At 40.1% G+C, this 17,880-nt stretch overlaps 1 protein-coding gene across 4 annotated transcripts in view; it reads right to left on the reverse strand.

The window, feature by feature from the left end:
• The window catches only part of agap3 (ArfGAP with GTPase domain, ankyrin repeat and PH domain 3), a 122,184-nt gene that overhangs the window by 39,631 nt on the left and 64,673 nt on the right, over nucleotides 1-17,880 (reverse strand). For 3 of the 4 annotated variants that reach the window (XM_039815358.1, XM_039815359.1, XM_039815357.1), the window contains exons 5-10: nucleotides 16,380-16,521; nucleotides 15,629-15,763; nucleotides 11,616-11,743; nucleotides 11,176-11,331; nucleotides 6,032-6,115; nucleotides 1,538-1,642 (exon numbers count right to left, since the gene is read on the reverse strand). In XM_039815358.1, coding sequence (XP_039671292.1) covers nucleotides 1,538-1,642; nucleotides 6,032-6,115; nucleotides 11,176-11,331; nucleotides 11,616-11,743; nucleotides 15,629-15,763; nucleotides 16,380-16,521 — 750 coding nt within the window. Of the gene's footprint in view, nucleotides 1-1,537; nucleotides 1,643-6,031; nucleotides 6,116-7,072; nucleotides 8,279-11,175; nucleotides 11,332-11,615; nucleotides 11,744-15,628; nucleotides 15,764-16,379; nucleotides 16,522-17,880 lie in introns of those variants that run through there. The other variant, XM_039815360.1, reaches the window with a different exon arrangement.

Raw genomic sequence — 17,880 nt, forward strand, 5'->3', positions numbered from 1 at the left:
GAAAAATAATTGTAAAGCCATTATACATCACCTGTGCCCACGCCGTCTCTCCAAAAAGTGAGATGTTAGGCTTAATGAATGCATACAGTCTCATTCTCTTTCAAATTGGGCCTTTGATTTGGTTTAAAGCGACTACTGCCCAAATGTGGGAAGCCAAGGTGAAAATCATTGGGCTCAGCAGAAAAAGACCCAGATAGCGGCGAGCTCGGCCTTTGCTGTCCCCCCACCGGCTCCTCTGCTTTATTACCGTGTCATAAAGCACTCATTTCTTTCCCAAGCCTCCTCGCTAATTACCCAGTGAGCGCTCTCATTTCATTTTATTGCTGGAATTAAAAGCCAGATCGAAGCGTGCAAAGCTATTAAGATGTGTGATTAAGCCACATTCAATTAGTTTCTACAAACAATTTAATTGATGTAGCAGATAGAATTAACAGAAGGTGATTGTGTGGATGGCTTGGCTGACTGCGAAATTACTTCCACTCTCAGTCTGCCCCCCTCCCTCTTTCTTCCTCCTCTTTCTTCCTCCCTCTCTCCTTTCCTCAATCTCTCTTCCCCTTTCTTACTCCTTCTCTGCTCCACTGCTCAAAATTACTGCGCTAATGTAACTGTCTCCCTTATTTCACCTCCCTCCGTAAGTCAACAGATTCATAGATTCATAGATTGCCCTGATGACCTGCGATAGCTGTAATGATCAAGAGATAGTCTGTTCAGTCAATTACATACATCACTGTAGCACACCCTGCTCTACTAATAACTGCTTGTAAATTAAACCACTAACACACTGTCAGTGCAACAAGGCCACACACAAGGTTTGTGTCCAACTGTTGGGCTTGTGTTCAAAGTTTGAGCTGTCTCATTAGGCATAAGATGTTGCGAATAGCTTTCATTTTACCTCGCCAAATTATCTGAACATCTTAAACACCGGGATGGAGGAATCAGAGAGTGAGAGAGTGATGGGAGGAATTAAAGGGATTTTGGAGAAGGACGGGCATTTTTGAGTGTGGCACTGTGCTCCTGAGATGTCTGCTGCCAGCCAGCCGAGTGTTTAAGAGGTATTAGTGGCCCAGCGGGATTCTGACAAAGATGGATGTGGGAGGCTGGTCAGGCTCTGCTGCCATGCGGTGAGAACCATTATAAATACTAGCCAGTGTGGTGTCTGGGCGCGGCGGGCACGCAGAAGCACAGCCATGTCTCCATTAGATGGCACTGGGGATGGACACCACAGGGGGGAACAGAAATGACGACTAGGAGACCCTGTTTCTTAATACTATGCTTAAAGTCACAGTGATAGCTAATATAGCGGTTATATACAGAGATAAGTCTCTGTAGAAATCATGAGCCTATATGCTTGTAATCCAGCTCACTACGGCTGTGGTGGTAAATGTAATCCCATCAAGAGAATCATGCTCAGCGGTTGAAAAAAGTCCTACATTAAAACCTCCAGCAGCACCCTCGAGTACAAACAGTAGTGTAACAAACACATAAAGCCGATTGGAAAAGAAATGGGAAGGGAAGAAGGGAGGGGGTTCAGACTTACATGTAAACTGGGGTGGTAAGTAAGGACGCCATTATCACAGAGTGTGACATATTTCTTTTTCCACTCCTTGTTGAGGGATTTGCCACTTCGCTTCAGAAGGATTCCCTGTAAGAGACAAGGCATCACGGTGAGCATATGCTCTTCTCAAAGCAGCATGGTGGATAATATGAGCCATTATGGATGTTAAATACCATAAAACAGCATTATTATTGTTATTACAGATTTGGCAGTTACATTTGCTTTGTGGCAAGTCATAAAGCAAACAATCATCATTTTAAACGACAATTATGAAACAGTATGAAAGTGATTATACATTTTAAAAAATAGTGCAGAAACAAAATAGTAATATGTAATTACATCCCCTTAAACTTTCATTCTTTACTATAATGTGTTTGTTGACAGGTTGAAGGATATGTTAGTTTTTCTATTGTGACCATTTGAACCTCCAAAGGTGGCCAAGTTCCTCTGGCACAGAGACCATTCAGAGAGAGAGACAATCCAATTTGCCAGACCTCCTCCCTGCATTCATACACATAACATGCTGAACTCTGGAAGACCTCTCAATCCCGGGATTAGGGAGTGTGATCTCCCCTCTTCAAAGCTCTTATTCTATTCTACTTTATCTACTGGGGCCTTTTAGGGCATCAGATGGTTTCCTTATCTGTTGAGTAAATCCACTGGTAAACAATGCAGTTCCTCTGCTGGAGGTGGCCAAACGCTGCTGAGTGCAAGGGCCAGGAGGCTCTCTGGGGTTAAATAGTGAGGAGGGGCAGGCTTAATTAGGGGATTAAGCTGTTTGTGCTTTTACAGCCAGAGCCTGTGTGTGTGTGTGTGTGTGTGTGTGTGTCTGTGTGTGTGTGTAAACTGAAAAGGGTGTGTGTGTGTGTGTGGGGGGGTATTTTGCTAGCCAGGCCCATCCTGCAGGCTTTAATCCTGATTAACACATCAGGAAGAGCTGACCCTCTGTGACCCGGGCACCAGGCTGTTTGCCGACAATCATCCTAATCCAAACCCTGATTCAGCGGGGGGGTGGTATCTTTTTAATATTTTATGAATATACCTGCCTGGCTTTAAATGTGGCTCAAATATTATCTTTAAATGTAGTCATCCACACCTAAATCTGTTCTTCCCTACTAAAATCTTTAAGTTGCACAGTATAAAATAATATGTTCTAATGTTATCTTCTCCTAAAATCTTATTTTAAAATGGGAAAAAAGTTAAAACTAAGACCACTGAGACCAGCATCAACATTGGCTGTGTGTTTCTTAAGATGAATAAGTTATACTGAACAATTATACAACTTGTTGGGAATTGCAATAAAAGAAAAAGTCATACAATTCTGAAGGTAGGAAAGGGGAATCTAAATGGGGCACAATTCTGTTTAATTCTTGTTTAGTGAGTAAAATAAAATAAAATGTGTGCATTTAAACACATATATGTTATTTGACATATCAGACATATAAGCCTTGGTTTTGATGGTTTTCCAGGGAGAAACATTGTGTCCTTCAATCGATAACTTGCTGACTGCCCAGTCTTCTCAATTTAGTCAATAAAAGAATTGTAAACACTTTTTAAATGACTCTCTAATCATACAAAGTAAATGATCCAGTCACAGGGCCTCTGGCGGCTTTATAATGCATGTTTTACAAGCAAATATGTTGCTCATCTCGTGGCCTTACTGAAGCATACATAAATCTATACATGCAATCAGTACTGAGCTTCATATATTTATCAAAGCTGTGAAGCAGATCGATAAAGACACTAAGACAAGAATGTGAAAATATTAACACTTACAGACTAAATTTTCTGTTTTATTTTAACAGTTGTTGTGATATATCTTTCATGAAGCACGTCACTTTCAGGAAGCTTGACAAATGATTTGAGATCATTTATCATAATTGTTCAATTGTCTGCCCCATTTGGATTGAGCAGTGTGCTCTTAATGTGATAGTTTGGCATCAAATGGCAACATGTATGGAGACTTGTGCTTCCCTACAATACTGACTGACACACACACACACACACACACACACACACACACACACACACACACACACACACACACACACACACACACACACACACACACACACACACACACACACACACACACACACACACACACACACACACACACACACACACAAAGAGATGAGGGTGTTCAGCCTGTGCGACATATGGAAACAGGCCGATCGTTAGACGTGCTCTCTGTGGCTACACAATTGTCATATCTACACAGAGTAGATAGTGTCTTTCCCTTCTTTGTCAGACGACCAGGAGAAAAGCTGCATCCTGCCACTGTGGCTGACTGATAGGCCGGCCCTTTGTGACAGGGGGAGAAGAAAAAAAAATGTGTGTTGGGTTCGGGGGTGGGGGGTGTCAACAGCTCCTCAAAGCTGAGGAGCTGTTGGTGGTTCCTCAGCAGTGAGCGCATTGTTATCCTCACTCACTATTTTATAGGGGCGTAATTTGGCCGATGGGGTGAGGGGGGAGTGGTAATTAAGCTCACATTGACACTTTGATCTCCTTGATTGTGCATTTGACTGGCCTGGAGATCACACCACTAACCCCCTCACTCTCCACATCTGTAAAGCCAAACTCCCCCCTCTGAAAAAAAGTCCTTTGTAGATAAAGAGGGGGATGGCTCTTGTCAAAAGTTGCCATGATACTTAGAGAAACTGGCCCTGGGCTTTAGAGAGGGGCTCCCCATAATGTGTTGGGTAAGAATGGGAGAGTTTACAGTAAAGATGGCTCAGAGGGGATTCTTTTTCATTTGTAAAAACCAACCTCGTGTTCACCTGCATTCTTCAGATTTGCCTGCTTCTGCAGGGAATTACACTATTCGACATAAAAACCAAGGGCTTTACGGAAATGAAACAGAAAGGACATGTTTTTTTTTTAGAATGGCAACCATGAAGTTTTAAATTTCTAATATTTTTTAAAGTGTATTTCTGCCATTTTCCAGGGTGTTGTGCACAAATAAAAACCCAATTTAAACATATGCCATGTTAATAAGTATGACTTTGATGTAAAAGAAATGTAACACTACTACATTTATTTTAAAATTATAACATCATAAAAGGTTTGCATCTATTACATGAACATCTACTATCAGTGAAAGACGGATGGACTGATATTGGACTGATGCTGTATTTGTTAAACTGGTTTCCCCAAAGCAGATTTTCTGATTGAGTGAGGGGGCTCGGAAGTGTCACCCTGCCATTATGTTCCACTGGACCAAAGCCTTGGCAATTTTCTTCCCAAGGGAATGAGAAGGTCTGGCTCAACATTTAAAAAAGGACACTATCTTCTATCATTTGCAGGTAAAGAGGATAATATAATGATGCTGACCCATTTTCAAAAGCCCTCATATAATCATGAGTGATTACTAATCAATGTGTCAATTATTTCTCCTTTGGTTGTAGTCGGACCTTTAGAAAATTATCCTCACTCAGATGTGTAATTCAGTGTTCAGTACTACCCAACTGGTCATTTAAAGCAAAGCATGAATACATTAAAAAAAAGAAAAATAATAGACAATCATGATAAAAAATAAAAAGTACCAGCAAAAAGAATTTAAGATGGGAAAACACAGTCAGTGAATCTGTAGTATTTAATGTAGCACAATGTAACCCATTATGAAACTACCTAAAGAAAAAAGGGATATCTAATGACATTTTCAGCTAATAGCTGTCAAAAGTTGATTATATAGATATGCATGAATGAACTTGTATGCAAAAATACTACCCACACACAATTATGAGCAATAATAGCAATAACATTTCCACTGGGACCAAACGTTTTATAATAAAAGTGCACCCATGATCCAAACGCAAGATTATTATCAGAACTGATCACAGGATTGGAATCATCTCTCCCAAACTGACTGACATGCCTTTGAATACATGGACTAACGCTACACAATAACTAAGTCTACTAAAAACGTTGGTTTTCTGAAGCTGTGATATATTTGTTTACATTGGTTGTGTTTGTATACAATTAAAACAGACCTTTATTTTCAGCCATGGTCATGTGAGAAACACACAAAATGTTGATTTTCATTATCAACAAGAGAACGTTTCTAATTCACAATTTACCTGAAATTTATGAGGTCAGAAATAAACTGAAAATGCCATTAAAGTGTCAAAACCTACATGTTTTGATTTGTTAGGTGTGTGATTTACACAAACAGGGAGACTTCTTTGCTAATAACCTTTCTGATGTTTGTCTAAACCCCCATCCTTCTCTCTTGTACTCAGTACATTTGTACTGGCATTGAGGTCATTTGTTATGCTGTATTATGTCGCCATCTAGTGGTTACAGCGGCACATGACCAAATCACACTGGTGAACTCTATGGCCTATCCACTGCGATGAAATCTTTAACATGCAGGATATCAACATTAAACAGAAAACACTTAATGACACAAAAACAGATTATACTTACCTATGTGACTATGAGAAATATAGGGTAAAAATTTGTAAAACAGCTTACCTGTTTGATAGGAATGGCCCTTCCACTGCCTATGCTGTCTGTTTTACAGTCAACGCTCTTTGCTTGTTCACTGGCTTTCCGTGACTGCAAGAAAACAAGAAAGTCAGTCAGAGTGGAGTGGGAGATGTGGGATGTGAGGTGAATTTTTGGGGCGTAGTTGTGTAGTTGGGGTGTGTGTGTGTGTGTGTGTGTGTGTGTGTGTGTGTGTGTATGTGTGTGAGGGAAAGAGAGACTGGGGGTCAGAAGGGGAGGTGAGGGTTTGTGTTTTGAGCATTTGCAGTATTTGTGGAGAAACTCGACGTTGCAAAATAAAAGTCTCAAAAGAAGCTTGAAATTAACAGACAAGCAGACCAGCGGAACAAACAGCAGTAACACCGACGTGCAAGTTAAAAATTAAAAATTAAAACAGAGACCAAACCAAGACCACACTAGACACATCTCAACACAGAGGAGACCAAGGACGACCACACATTGAGTCATGACTCAGCCCTGAAACCCTTTGGGGGATCCTTCCCTCTGTTTGAGAGCCAGAGCGGGCCCTTAGTGGACCTGCAGACCAACTGCTGCTATACCAGCGTAGCTTCAGCTGTGCCCTTTGTATAGTCGCACTGATAAGGGCTTTTGTAGCATGACAAATACGTTAAAGTTCACAACAGGTTAAAGGGAGAGAAGGGAAAATGGTTATTTTACAGGAGACTTAAACTAAAGTATCTTCCTCCGACCTGCAAAAACCTGCCAAACCTGTTGGGAAATGAAATAATTTTGCAAATATCAAACAATTTAAATGTCAAAAAGGTTCAAACACATGAACATTTTAAGACTCTGGTCGTGCCTGTGTAGGGGGAAATGGTTAGGCAGTAAATTTGACTTTACGTGGAAATAAATAATAAAAAAATAACCTTCCCACCCCAAAACAAATAAAGAGATGTGATACAGGTAGGGACAGACATGAGTGTGTATGGTCTCACTCAGAACATGAGAAATGTCCAGTCACCAATGGAGAAGAGGTAGAGTCCGAGTTCAAGTAAACCAACTCTGGTGTTTATCTTTTTTCCAACATTTTATTTTTTTTTAATGATGACTTGTTTAGCTTCTATACAGACACCATACAAAGCAAGTCACAAATTCACTTCAAAATATTCAACAGATTGAGCCAAACATTGCAGTTCCCACAAAATATAGGATGAACAATAAAGGCATTATTTCATATACTCCTTATATGTATGTACTTTTTTATAGAGTACCATTGTAAATAAAATACAATACAAGATATACAGCAGTCTATATTTTTGTCAATCCGTTCATGATAGAAAAGCGATTATGCAAGAGTTCATAATCTCTGTACCAAACCTAAACTGAGAAAAAAAAGAAATAAATGAATAAAAGACAATTGAATGTGCAAAAATAAATAACTTAAAATAAATAAATAAATAGGAAAAAAAAAGAAGTTAAGTTTAACTACATTCATACAAGTCGGTGCAACCCAGAGTCATTTGTTGGCAACTTTCAGTATAATATCTCTCGGTAATACCTCAACACCCTGACACTCTACCCTGATTTTTATGAAGGCCTTCATAAAATAACCCAAATTACTCTGATCTAAAATACCTCTGATAATACATTTATACCACATTTTCAATTCCATTCAGTACTCCCTGGAAAATAAGAAGGAATCAAATAAAAACGAACCAAATGAATGTAGGAAAATCAACAACAAAAAAACTTGGCACCTCTAGTCCTTGAGTCCTCATTTATGGCAAAAGGCAGTGTGATGTCATGTAAGGAAAAGTTGTGTCCTTTGGGTGGCTGGATAACAGTTCCAAGAGTGACTTGACTGTACAGCGTGTTTTTGTGTGGGATGTCTGAATGAGAGTTGGGGGGTGGGGGTGGGGCGGGGGCGGGGGTGGACGGGGCATTTCCAGAAGAGTCCCTCGAGTCTGTCTCACTTCGTGATATTTGACAGTCTACTTTGAGTGTGCTCAAACACTCTAATCGACTCGACTTTAGGCTGCGTTGGACGCAAAGTCCTATGGTTTCCCTATAGTGCAAGTTCTATGCATTACCCTGAATGCGATTAAGCACCGAGGGTAAAGCAGCAACGAGCTGTAAATCCTCAATAAATAATCTCCTCTCTATCATGATCAGCAAAGCAGGGGGACTCTTTATTTAAACCATCATGCTCTTCTAATTCGGAAGGAGTTGGAAAGCCCTTTTTGTTGAAGAAAGGTTGGAAACAGAAGCACAAATCTGCAAATATTGAAAAACAGTGTCAAATGTTTTTTTTTTGTTTTTTTTTCTTTGTTTGTTTTTGGTTATGTTTCGTTTCATACGTGGAGATCCAGTGACAATTAAGTAGTAAAAACATGAAATGGGAAAAACCAAATGGCAGACATTAATTCATGGATTAAATGGATATGAATTAATGAGTGGGATGAAATTAAGTATAAAAAATGCCGTAGTATTCATCTAAATTTCTAAACAGTGTGCTTTTCAACACAAAAAGGGACAGACAGCCTGAAGACGTCAGGACAACCACAGACAGATTACAAAACAGATCGTTTAGTGTTATTGACCATGGAAGCACTAGGAAAGGATCATGTGTACTGTGCTGACACCTAGTGGCCGACGACAGTTACGGTCAAAACTGGCTTGAAATGATTGTGGTTAATGAAATTGATTTGTGAGGGCGATGAAAAGACGGAGTGATAAGATCTTGTGTAGTAAAGCTCTGAGTTTCATTTACTTACTTTAAAAAAACGGCCAAACCAATGTATTTAAAAAAAGAGAAAAAGATTCACCTATATTCAAGGGCTTTTCTAATAAACTATGTTTATTGTTTTTGTAGTCAGATTCAATTTGGGCCAAAAAACCTGAACACAAAAGTAATTATTTTTACTCTCCAACTTAACTTCAAGAGTCCCAATGCCAGTCCCACAAATGTGACAAATATCTGATGACAAGTGGACAATATCAATTACTTGCAGCAATTTTCTCCTCCATAATATTAGCACAAAATTCCTTGTATGTAATTACTAAAGTGAGTCTGATATTGATCTGTCAAAGCTTGTCTACTGATGACATTAAGGCATATTTTCTTTCACTGAATACTTCTCTTGAAACTCCCAAAATTAACATTAAGTGAACTACTTAAGAGTGTGGCTAGAAAACATGATGACAGGCTTTCTGAATGGCAGCCTCCTGTCTATCAGTGAGTAGCAGGACTTTTAGAGAACTTTGTAACACAGATGTCAATTTCTTTTTTTTTTTTTTTTAAACGGACAAAGCTAGGAAATGGGCATCCTCGATATTGTTGTGTTGATGAAATATTTTCTCTTTCTGTCGTTTTGTAAAATGGCAAAAAGGTTGGCACTGCAAGTCTTCCTCTCCTTAGCCCATCACATTCAAGTGTCACTGAAGAAATGTCGACATGGCCCTGTTAACTTTCTGTCCCCTCCTCCTCCACTGCTTCCTCCTCCTTCTTTCCTCCCTCACCCTCCCTCCTCCCACCCACGGCTCGCTGCTCCTCAGAAGGTCATGAGCTGAAACTCCCGCTCGGCTTGCCACTCCGGCACCCACACTGGGTAGGTGGCGTGCTTCGGCATTTCCATGACGCGGACGGGGAGAGGCTCATTTCTCTGGTGGACATGGTTAGTCACTACCTAGCAGGGGGGGAAGGGAGACAACAAGGGGAGCTAGCACACAGCCTGTACTGCTCGGAGGCCACAAAGCCTGCGGCTTCCACAGCAGCTGGGGTAACAGGGTCAAGGCGGTAGGAGAAATAGAGGGGGGGGGATAGATAGGGAGGTTAGAGAAGGAGTTAGAAAGAGATGGGGGAGAGAAGAAGGCAGGAGGTAGGAGACAGGGAGTCAGAGGGCAACAGGGGAAAGAGGTGAGTGGGAGGAAGACAGGTGGAGGAGAAGGGGAGGGTAGATGTACGAGGGAGGAGTTAGGAAAGACTCATCTCACATAGCCTGATCTCTGTCTCGTAAAGCTCACAAAGTTCTGCAGAACAAAACTAGAAACGTGTGGAAAAAAAGATAAGTAAACCTTTAGAAAAGCTTACTCAGACATTGTGAAAAAACATTGGCTTTTTTGGAGGTACAAACAGACTCTCTCCGTAAAGAGTTATTTAATTCATTTGAAGAACAACAAAGCCATTTTTGGTTAAATTCTGCAGACCTCTCTGCGCATGAAGAGGCTGGCAGGTCTGGCTACGTGAGATTAGGAAAGGCTTAGCAGCAAAGAAGAAGGCTGGTGTAGAGGGGAAGAGAGAGGAGGGAGTGGGGGAACAGGCTGGGTGGAAAAAGAGGGCAGAGGCTACAAGTAAAAGACAAGCTTAGGACAGCTAAGGAAATTAGAGTGGTTAGTGCACACATATGCTATTGGTTAGAGCAAAGGGCAAATACGACAGGGCATGGGGTAAAGAGCAGGAAGACAGGGGTCGGGATACTAGTGTGGTAGTGAATCTTTCTGGTTGAGATCAGATGTGGGCCAGAGTAGAATAAGTGGGGTCAGGATTGGGGAGTTAGACTCAGTGAGATGGTTAGTGACTGGGTGAGCATTTCTATCTGGAGCTGGGGCGTGGGCATGCGTTACTAGCAGCGTGTAAACAGGGCATTGGCTGGCTCGGACTTTATGTTTAGCTTGGTCGGGCAGGAGAAGTGGCATTGGCGGTTTGTTGCTGCCGTCTCTGCCCAAAAGGGAAGTCACTGCAAAGAAAGGATCTAGTAAAAATAAGAGGGGTAGGGGGAGGGAGGTCAAAGATTTAGACAGTGCAGAGGGCCTAGTTTGTTATGGGTGAGATGAGAAACTGAATCCATGCGCGCTTACTACATCCAATTAGAAAAGAAAGAGGACATGAAAAGAGTTGACGTTTTTTCCACAGTGCTTATCTTTGATATTTGCTTTGAAAGAAGGGTGTATTCTTTTGGAGCATTTCGGGGATCTAATATAATTTAGTCTTTTACTCCTTTGCCCATTGTGCAGTGTGAACAAGATGCTTTCTTTGCCTGAATCGGAGGCAGGGAGGTGGCTTTGATGCATTTCGAGCTACCTGTCTCCCTCTGGTGGACAAAGTGTGCTCGGCAACATGCCTTCTAGTAGTGTGAGTGGGTGTTGCTTTGCATCAGCTGTCGCATACTTACTGTGAAAATGTTGGAGCGGCGCTTTGACTGCTTGCGGATGGGCGTGGGCGTGTTGGAGGCAGCGATGGTCTCAATGCGCATCTCCCGCTGACTTATGCTGGGGGTGGAGGGAACAGAGGAGGAGTAGTCGCTGAATGCACCCCCACCGTTGGCCGCCTGGGGAGCGAGAGAGATTTAGAGGAACCGACAGAATCAAAAGAAGGGAGGAAAGAAAAGAGAGAACGATTGAGAGAATGAACGTCAGAGAGTCTTTATAATGACGAACAATCTATTTATTTTCCCACACTGATAAAATAAGTTATGACTATGAGAAGAAATAAATAAAGGGAGTATATTGTAGACTTCTTTAAATAACAGGATAAAGCTCTCTTATTAATATTAAAACAACTCAATGATCAGTAGGTAAAACAGTGTGCTGTCTCTGATGATTTGGATCTTACCTGGTTAATGTGAACAGAGGGGATAGATGCAGCGGGGACTGATGAGTGGCTGGGAGAATTAGGGAGAGATTTGCATGGACCAATAGAGAGCTGCTGCTTTTTCCTCATGGCCACAACCTTCTGGGCAACTGGAGAAGAGAGTGGCAAAGACACAGTAACAGATTGTTCATTAATCCTTTCAAATTCTTCCTGATATAAATACTTCAGAGTTTTGGGGGACTTGTTAATGAAGCAATGAGAACATAGAAACAACAAACTTACATGGGCTTCTGTAGATTGTAACATTGCTTCTTTCTGAGACTGAACACTACTACACTACTAACAGATGTGAATGTAACAATTTGGATCAGCTCCAATTAAACGTTACATAATTAAATAATAAGCATCTGTTAGTCTTGGGTTGGATATTGGATACATTTACCCAACATAAACTACTTAAATAAAAAGGTTTTTAACCAACAGAAACTATCTTCCTTTGAAAGTACAGTATCTCGGTTTCCAACAGACTTGAATCGACTTTGGTTTTCATAAGAAATGAATGTGGTTAATGTACAGCCAAAAATCACAACACAGGAGAGAAACAGGTGGTTGTTCAACCAATGTGTACAAACCAATTTGGAGTAATAGTTCCAAATATATAAACATATGAGAGATTGAGTCTTTTTTAAGAGATCCCATCTTATTTTAATCGCATTGAATTTATGAATCAGCATGTAGTAGTAGACAGCAATTTTAAGTCAAAAGGTCAATCTTCATACTTTGGATTATGCTATGTATGTCACCTGTGATCACTGATGGGGCCAGTTTAAGGTATAAAAACAGCACATCCTTCCACAAACTATTTGGGTGAACTGACCCTTTAATATTTTCTTTGGTAAGTGTTGGCATTAGGGACTGGTGTAAACTATGAGGTACACACAGATGAAGTATTTATGTTCTTATGGGTAACTTAATTATTAAAGTATTTTTTTGTTCTTTCGGTTAACCTTATTATTAAAGTATTTTTTATGTTTTTATGGGTAAATAAATTGACACAATCTGCCAAAACCTGGTCATATGATCAAAGGACGCACTCCACCAAGACTTTACTTATATGTACCCTAATGTTTAGCTTGCAAATTAAAAAATAACGGAGTGTCTATTTGCACCCCCGGTACGAATAGCCTCGGCCACACAGCTGAGCTATTCACACCCTGTGACGCAACAACAAAAAACACGTTGCTAGGGTGAACCGAAATCATGGCGGACGTTCATCTTCCATGACAGCAGAAACTGGCATATTAGGAAAGTTTAGTCTCTAAAGTTTATGACAATTTAATTTCTAGCGGAAAATGGATACTATAGTTGCGCTGTCTTCAGTGAAAGCATACAACCGTTAGTCTGTTAGTTAGTACCTATTTTTTTGTATACAGTACGGTTACCTAGCAACCGAGGCTTGAAGAAACCAAGTGGTAAAGAGTTGTCCAACATTCTGTAAGAATTGCTAGGTGAGTGGTTAGAGCGCTTACCTTTGCTTACATATTTTTTTTTTGGATTAGATAATTTGCATGCAATTGCGCAAGTCAGGGCCCGCGAACGCGACATTTTTTTTTTTTGCAGGGTGGTAGGGGAAGACTCATGAATATGCCTGCTCTGGTTGGGTTGGTTAGGTTTAGGCAAGAGGAGTGGGATTGGTTATGGTTAGGGTAAGAATGTCAGGGCGATAATATTCCAAAAAGGTGTAATACATGAGTAGTATGGATAACTGTGTGTAAATATATGCCAAGGTACTGTAAATGCACAGGGGTGCAAATAGCATACATTGATATTTGTACCAGACGGGGTATTAATAGAACACATTGCTGTGTGCACCGGCGGGGTACGAATAGCATTCATTTCTAATTGCACCAGGGTACAAATAGCACTTCTAATTGCACCAGGGTACGAATAGCATACACTGCTAATTGTATCAGGGGTGCAAATAGCCTCACCCTAAAAATAAAGTGGGGATTAGCATTTCTAATCAGTGTCATTATTGCTAATGACATGACAATTGCTACCTTAATTTAGGACTGCTGTAGATGTCAGCACACACAACTAGGGGCAACTATGGTGTTAATATGTCTGCAGGTTTGAGATAAGTATAGATAGTGTTGGGACATGTCAATAAAGTCTTCACAAAAACAGAGAAAGAATACTATCCTTCTCTTGTTAAACACAACACTAACATCATATTAATCAAAATGAAGCTCAACAAAGTAAGCAAAGCTAATTCCAGCCAGAGAAAGGGGCATATGAGCACATTATCACAAACACCTCGGGCCATTTGTTTTCCAGTCAGGTAATAAGCAACATACTGCAAGGTGGCTCATACATATCTCCTGGGGGGAAAAAGTACCTATGTTTCCAAGAAAGTAAATGATGCTTGCTATTTTTTTTGTGTCATTCACGGAGCTCTACAGAGTGATGTTAGCCAAATTAAAATATTGTCATCATCTTAACAACCTGATTTGCCATGCAATTGGTGCAACCCGTCATTTAATTCACAGCACACTCCAGTGAGGGACTGGGTGGAGCGAAAAGGGGAGAGGGAGGGAGGTGATGTTTGCGGCTGCGTGACGTGAATTAGCACTGAGGGAAAGAGAGATGATTTGAAGTTGTGCTGACAGCTGGGACCATAAAGCCTGGCTGCCTGCTGCAGCATGGCAAATACAGAGAGAAGGCAAGAGTGATGCAGAGAGACATCTCCAGACACCCAACACTCCTTCATCTCTTTTAATTATTTCAAATTGGGCTTCAGGAAGCAATTACGGCAGGGAGGGAAGACAACGTGCCTGTGCATCAAGTCAATGAAATGCAAAGTGAACGTTGTGTTACATATTCAGATGTTTTGTGGAGGGATGACAGGCTTTCAGAGGAGCTGCAGCCTTAGGGGATACTATTCCAGAGTTGAAGCAGCTGAGTTTCCCAACGACAGTTTCATGACTTATTTTTATATATATATATAAGAAGAGACATTAGAGGGGATTTTACCATTCATACACAACTGAATATTAACAATCCACATCTGTATGCAATCCTACATCATGATTTTAGCTTTCGTGATTAATAATTGTAGTGTTTGGCAATTGCATTCAATTTAATTTAAAATGCCTGATGTATTATTAACTGAGGTGAGCGGTTAATATTCATCTGCTGTTCACAAAGTATACTGACAATCATAGCTGCTGAGTGCACGGCATAAAACATATTAATGTGTATGTACACCCCGCCACGTGAGTCAAGCATGCACAGGCATTTCTGCATGTTGCTAACAATAATGAACGATGGAAATTCCAATAAGGAATAATGGACTCATGAACAGCATGAAATACTTTACAATTATTGAGGAGTAAAGAGAGAAAAAAAACATGAATTTCAACACAAATTCTACTCATGTTTAACAAGAAATTGTAAAGAAATCCTGAAGTCTTTCCAAACTAATCAGATGTTGGAATGGTGGCCTAAAATACTTTAAAACATACAGCCTTTGGGTTTGCCTTGGGTGAGGCCTAAGAATAAGATAAAAGTAGGGCTGCAACCAACAAATAATTGATTATATACTAAATCTGCCAATTATTCTTTCCATAAATTGGTAATTGTTTCATCTATAAATGTCACAGAATAGTAAAAAATTCCAATCACAATTTCACAAAGCCCAAGTTGATGTTTTCAAATTGGTTATGTGTGACCAAATATTCACATTTAAATAGTTCAAATCAGTTCATTTTTTAAGACTATTTTACTAATTAGCTAAACAAATAATTGATTATAAAAAAGGTTTCCAGATGTTTCATGTTTTGTCAATCGACTAATGGTTTCAGCTCAAGTGAGAAACAACGCCAATCAAAGCAAAAGATTACAGTTCAGGAGTTATCAAATGTGTGCCAGTCAGGGGTAAACTAGTCAATGCTGTACTCTAAACCATCATCACGTTCAGACTACACCTTTTACTTCCCGTCTAACCCATTTCCACTTTTTGACACTCCTCTCACCATCCTGGAAGACTCTCTCCACATTCAGGCCATAGGTGGAGCAGGTCTCATAATATGTGCAGCGCTTCAGGTCGTTTGACAACTTTCTGGCCCGCGAGTCATCAATCACTCTGGGGTTGGCAGCACTAATTGCATCTGAAGAAAACAGGGTAAGAAAACATATTACTCAAACATTTAACTTGGATGATAAGGCTGGTGATATTCTGTATTTTTGTTATTGCCAATGAATTTCACAAAAAGACACAAATATATACTTTTTATTTTGAACACAGGCTAAGTAATTTCCTAACACAGCTGTGCAATGTAGTTTCTAAGAAATGTTACTAAAACATGAGTAAATATTTAATTTGTTGGCAATTCCAATTTTTATTTTCCAGTGTGGATTAATACACATTTAATGTGCTAGTAAGCATTTCCTGCAGCAGTATGCGTATGTATGTATGTAGGATTGACTAAAAACAAATGACAGAGCCCATGTTCATGGTAATGAGGGACAGTGTGGCTCACAAGTGTGTTTTAATAGGTTTTGGACAACAAAAGAGCTTGACTCTATTATATGTATACCAAGCATTAGCTACACAGACAACACTTGTTACCATGATCAATTCATCGTTAGTTTTGGTCTTTTCATTTGTTGATAACGATTACATTGTCTAAGTGTAAAGACAATGTAAGAGTACTTTCTGTGTATTTGCATTATGAAGGAAGCAATATCTTGACAAAACATATATATCAGATGCAGGGCAAACACCTTGTGTTCCAACGAGGACCATGGGGACCTCAGCTGTGTTCCTGTAGCTGGATAGGCGCAAGAAGTAATTGTAGACTGTCTGGAAGCTGATCTCATCCTCCAGGCTAAAGACGAAAACCACTGCATCCACCCAGGCAGCAAACTGAGAACAGAGCAGAGGTGATGTGTTGAAGCACTGTGAAATATAAGCCGCCTTATTATTGCACAAAAACATTCACAACTGATTTCTTTTTTTGCCTCAGAACCGTTGCTTATTGTTTGTTTACTTGTTTGAGCTTAACTGTGCAGAATGATACCTGTGCAGACACTAGAAGGCTGTTTTCACATTAATCTGCTGAAAAGGTAAAGTTGATCTGTGCTCACCATAAATCTGAATTTAAGATGTTTGCACAACGGCTAACTACTTGACATCACAACTAGTTTTGAGGCCAATTGGGAGCTAATATGCAACACGCACAACTGTGATGTGGAAACTTGAAAGCTCCAGTATTAACTGAGAAGGGACTTTTCAATTAAATACTGTACATTTTCTGTGTAGTAGTTAAATTTTTTAAATATACAATTTGCATATGCATAGATCCTAGAAGTAATACATGTATGACTCAAATCATTTTAAATAATGAGGTGTGTAATTAATATATAGGAGTCTATATATACACATTTTAAATGAAAGCAGTTTGTTATTATAATGGATCCCTGAAATAGGCTATGCATCTTTTGACTGAGGTTTGTACATACAGACAGGAGGGGGCAGTGTAACAACAGCCATAGTACACAGATCCTGAGTTCCAAATCTCATACTTTTTCTTTTTACTTTAAGCATGTACTGCAGCTGCCCTTACAAAGTACGTACTGCAAGGACATACTACTTCTTCATAACATTGTGCCTTGAACTTTGACCCTGTTGCTCATATATGCTGTGCAAAGGATTGTGGGTTAGAATAGCCAGAAAAGCATGCTGGCTTGCATACTGCAAAATCCAACCGGATGCAGAAGGACATGCTGGTATCTTTGGCATACTGCATTTGGCATACTATGTATTGGTGAATGATTAAACACTACTACTCCAGCTTTATCAGTTTTCTGCATTCCCACTGCTGTCATAATCTAGAAATCTTTGTATGTGCGTCATATACTTTCACAATCCCAGCGTAGTTTATTATATTATACGGGGTAGCGAGATTTCCCTTGAGCATAGGAAATCAATCCTAATCACCATACATTGTAAGAAAAAAAAGGCTAAGCAGAACCCAGAGTAGTGCTAGCAGTGACAATCAGGTGATAACTATTCCCCCGTACCGCCCTGTTCTCCATTCAGTTTTCACACCGCACCCAGACACCCATAGGGAATGAATGGCAAATCAAGCCTCCAAGCCACAACTCTACTCAGCCTCCTGTGAGTGTGAACATAATGAAAGCCTTATAATGTCACTAATTATACAGTTAGCTGACAACTGAACCAAACTCATTTCTATTTCCTAATATCACTGAGTGTAATGCA

This window comes from Perca fluviatilis, chromosome 11, assembly GCF_010015445.1.
Source record: "Perca fluviatilis chromosome 11, GENO_Pfluv_1.0, whole genome shotgun sequence".
Classification (NCBI taxonomy): domain Eukaryota; kingdom Metazoa; phylum Chordata; class Actinopteri; order Perciformes; family Percidae; genus Perca; species Perca fluviatilis.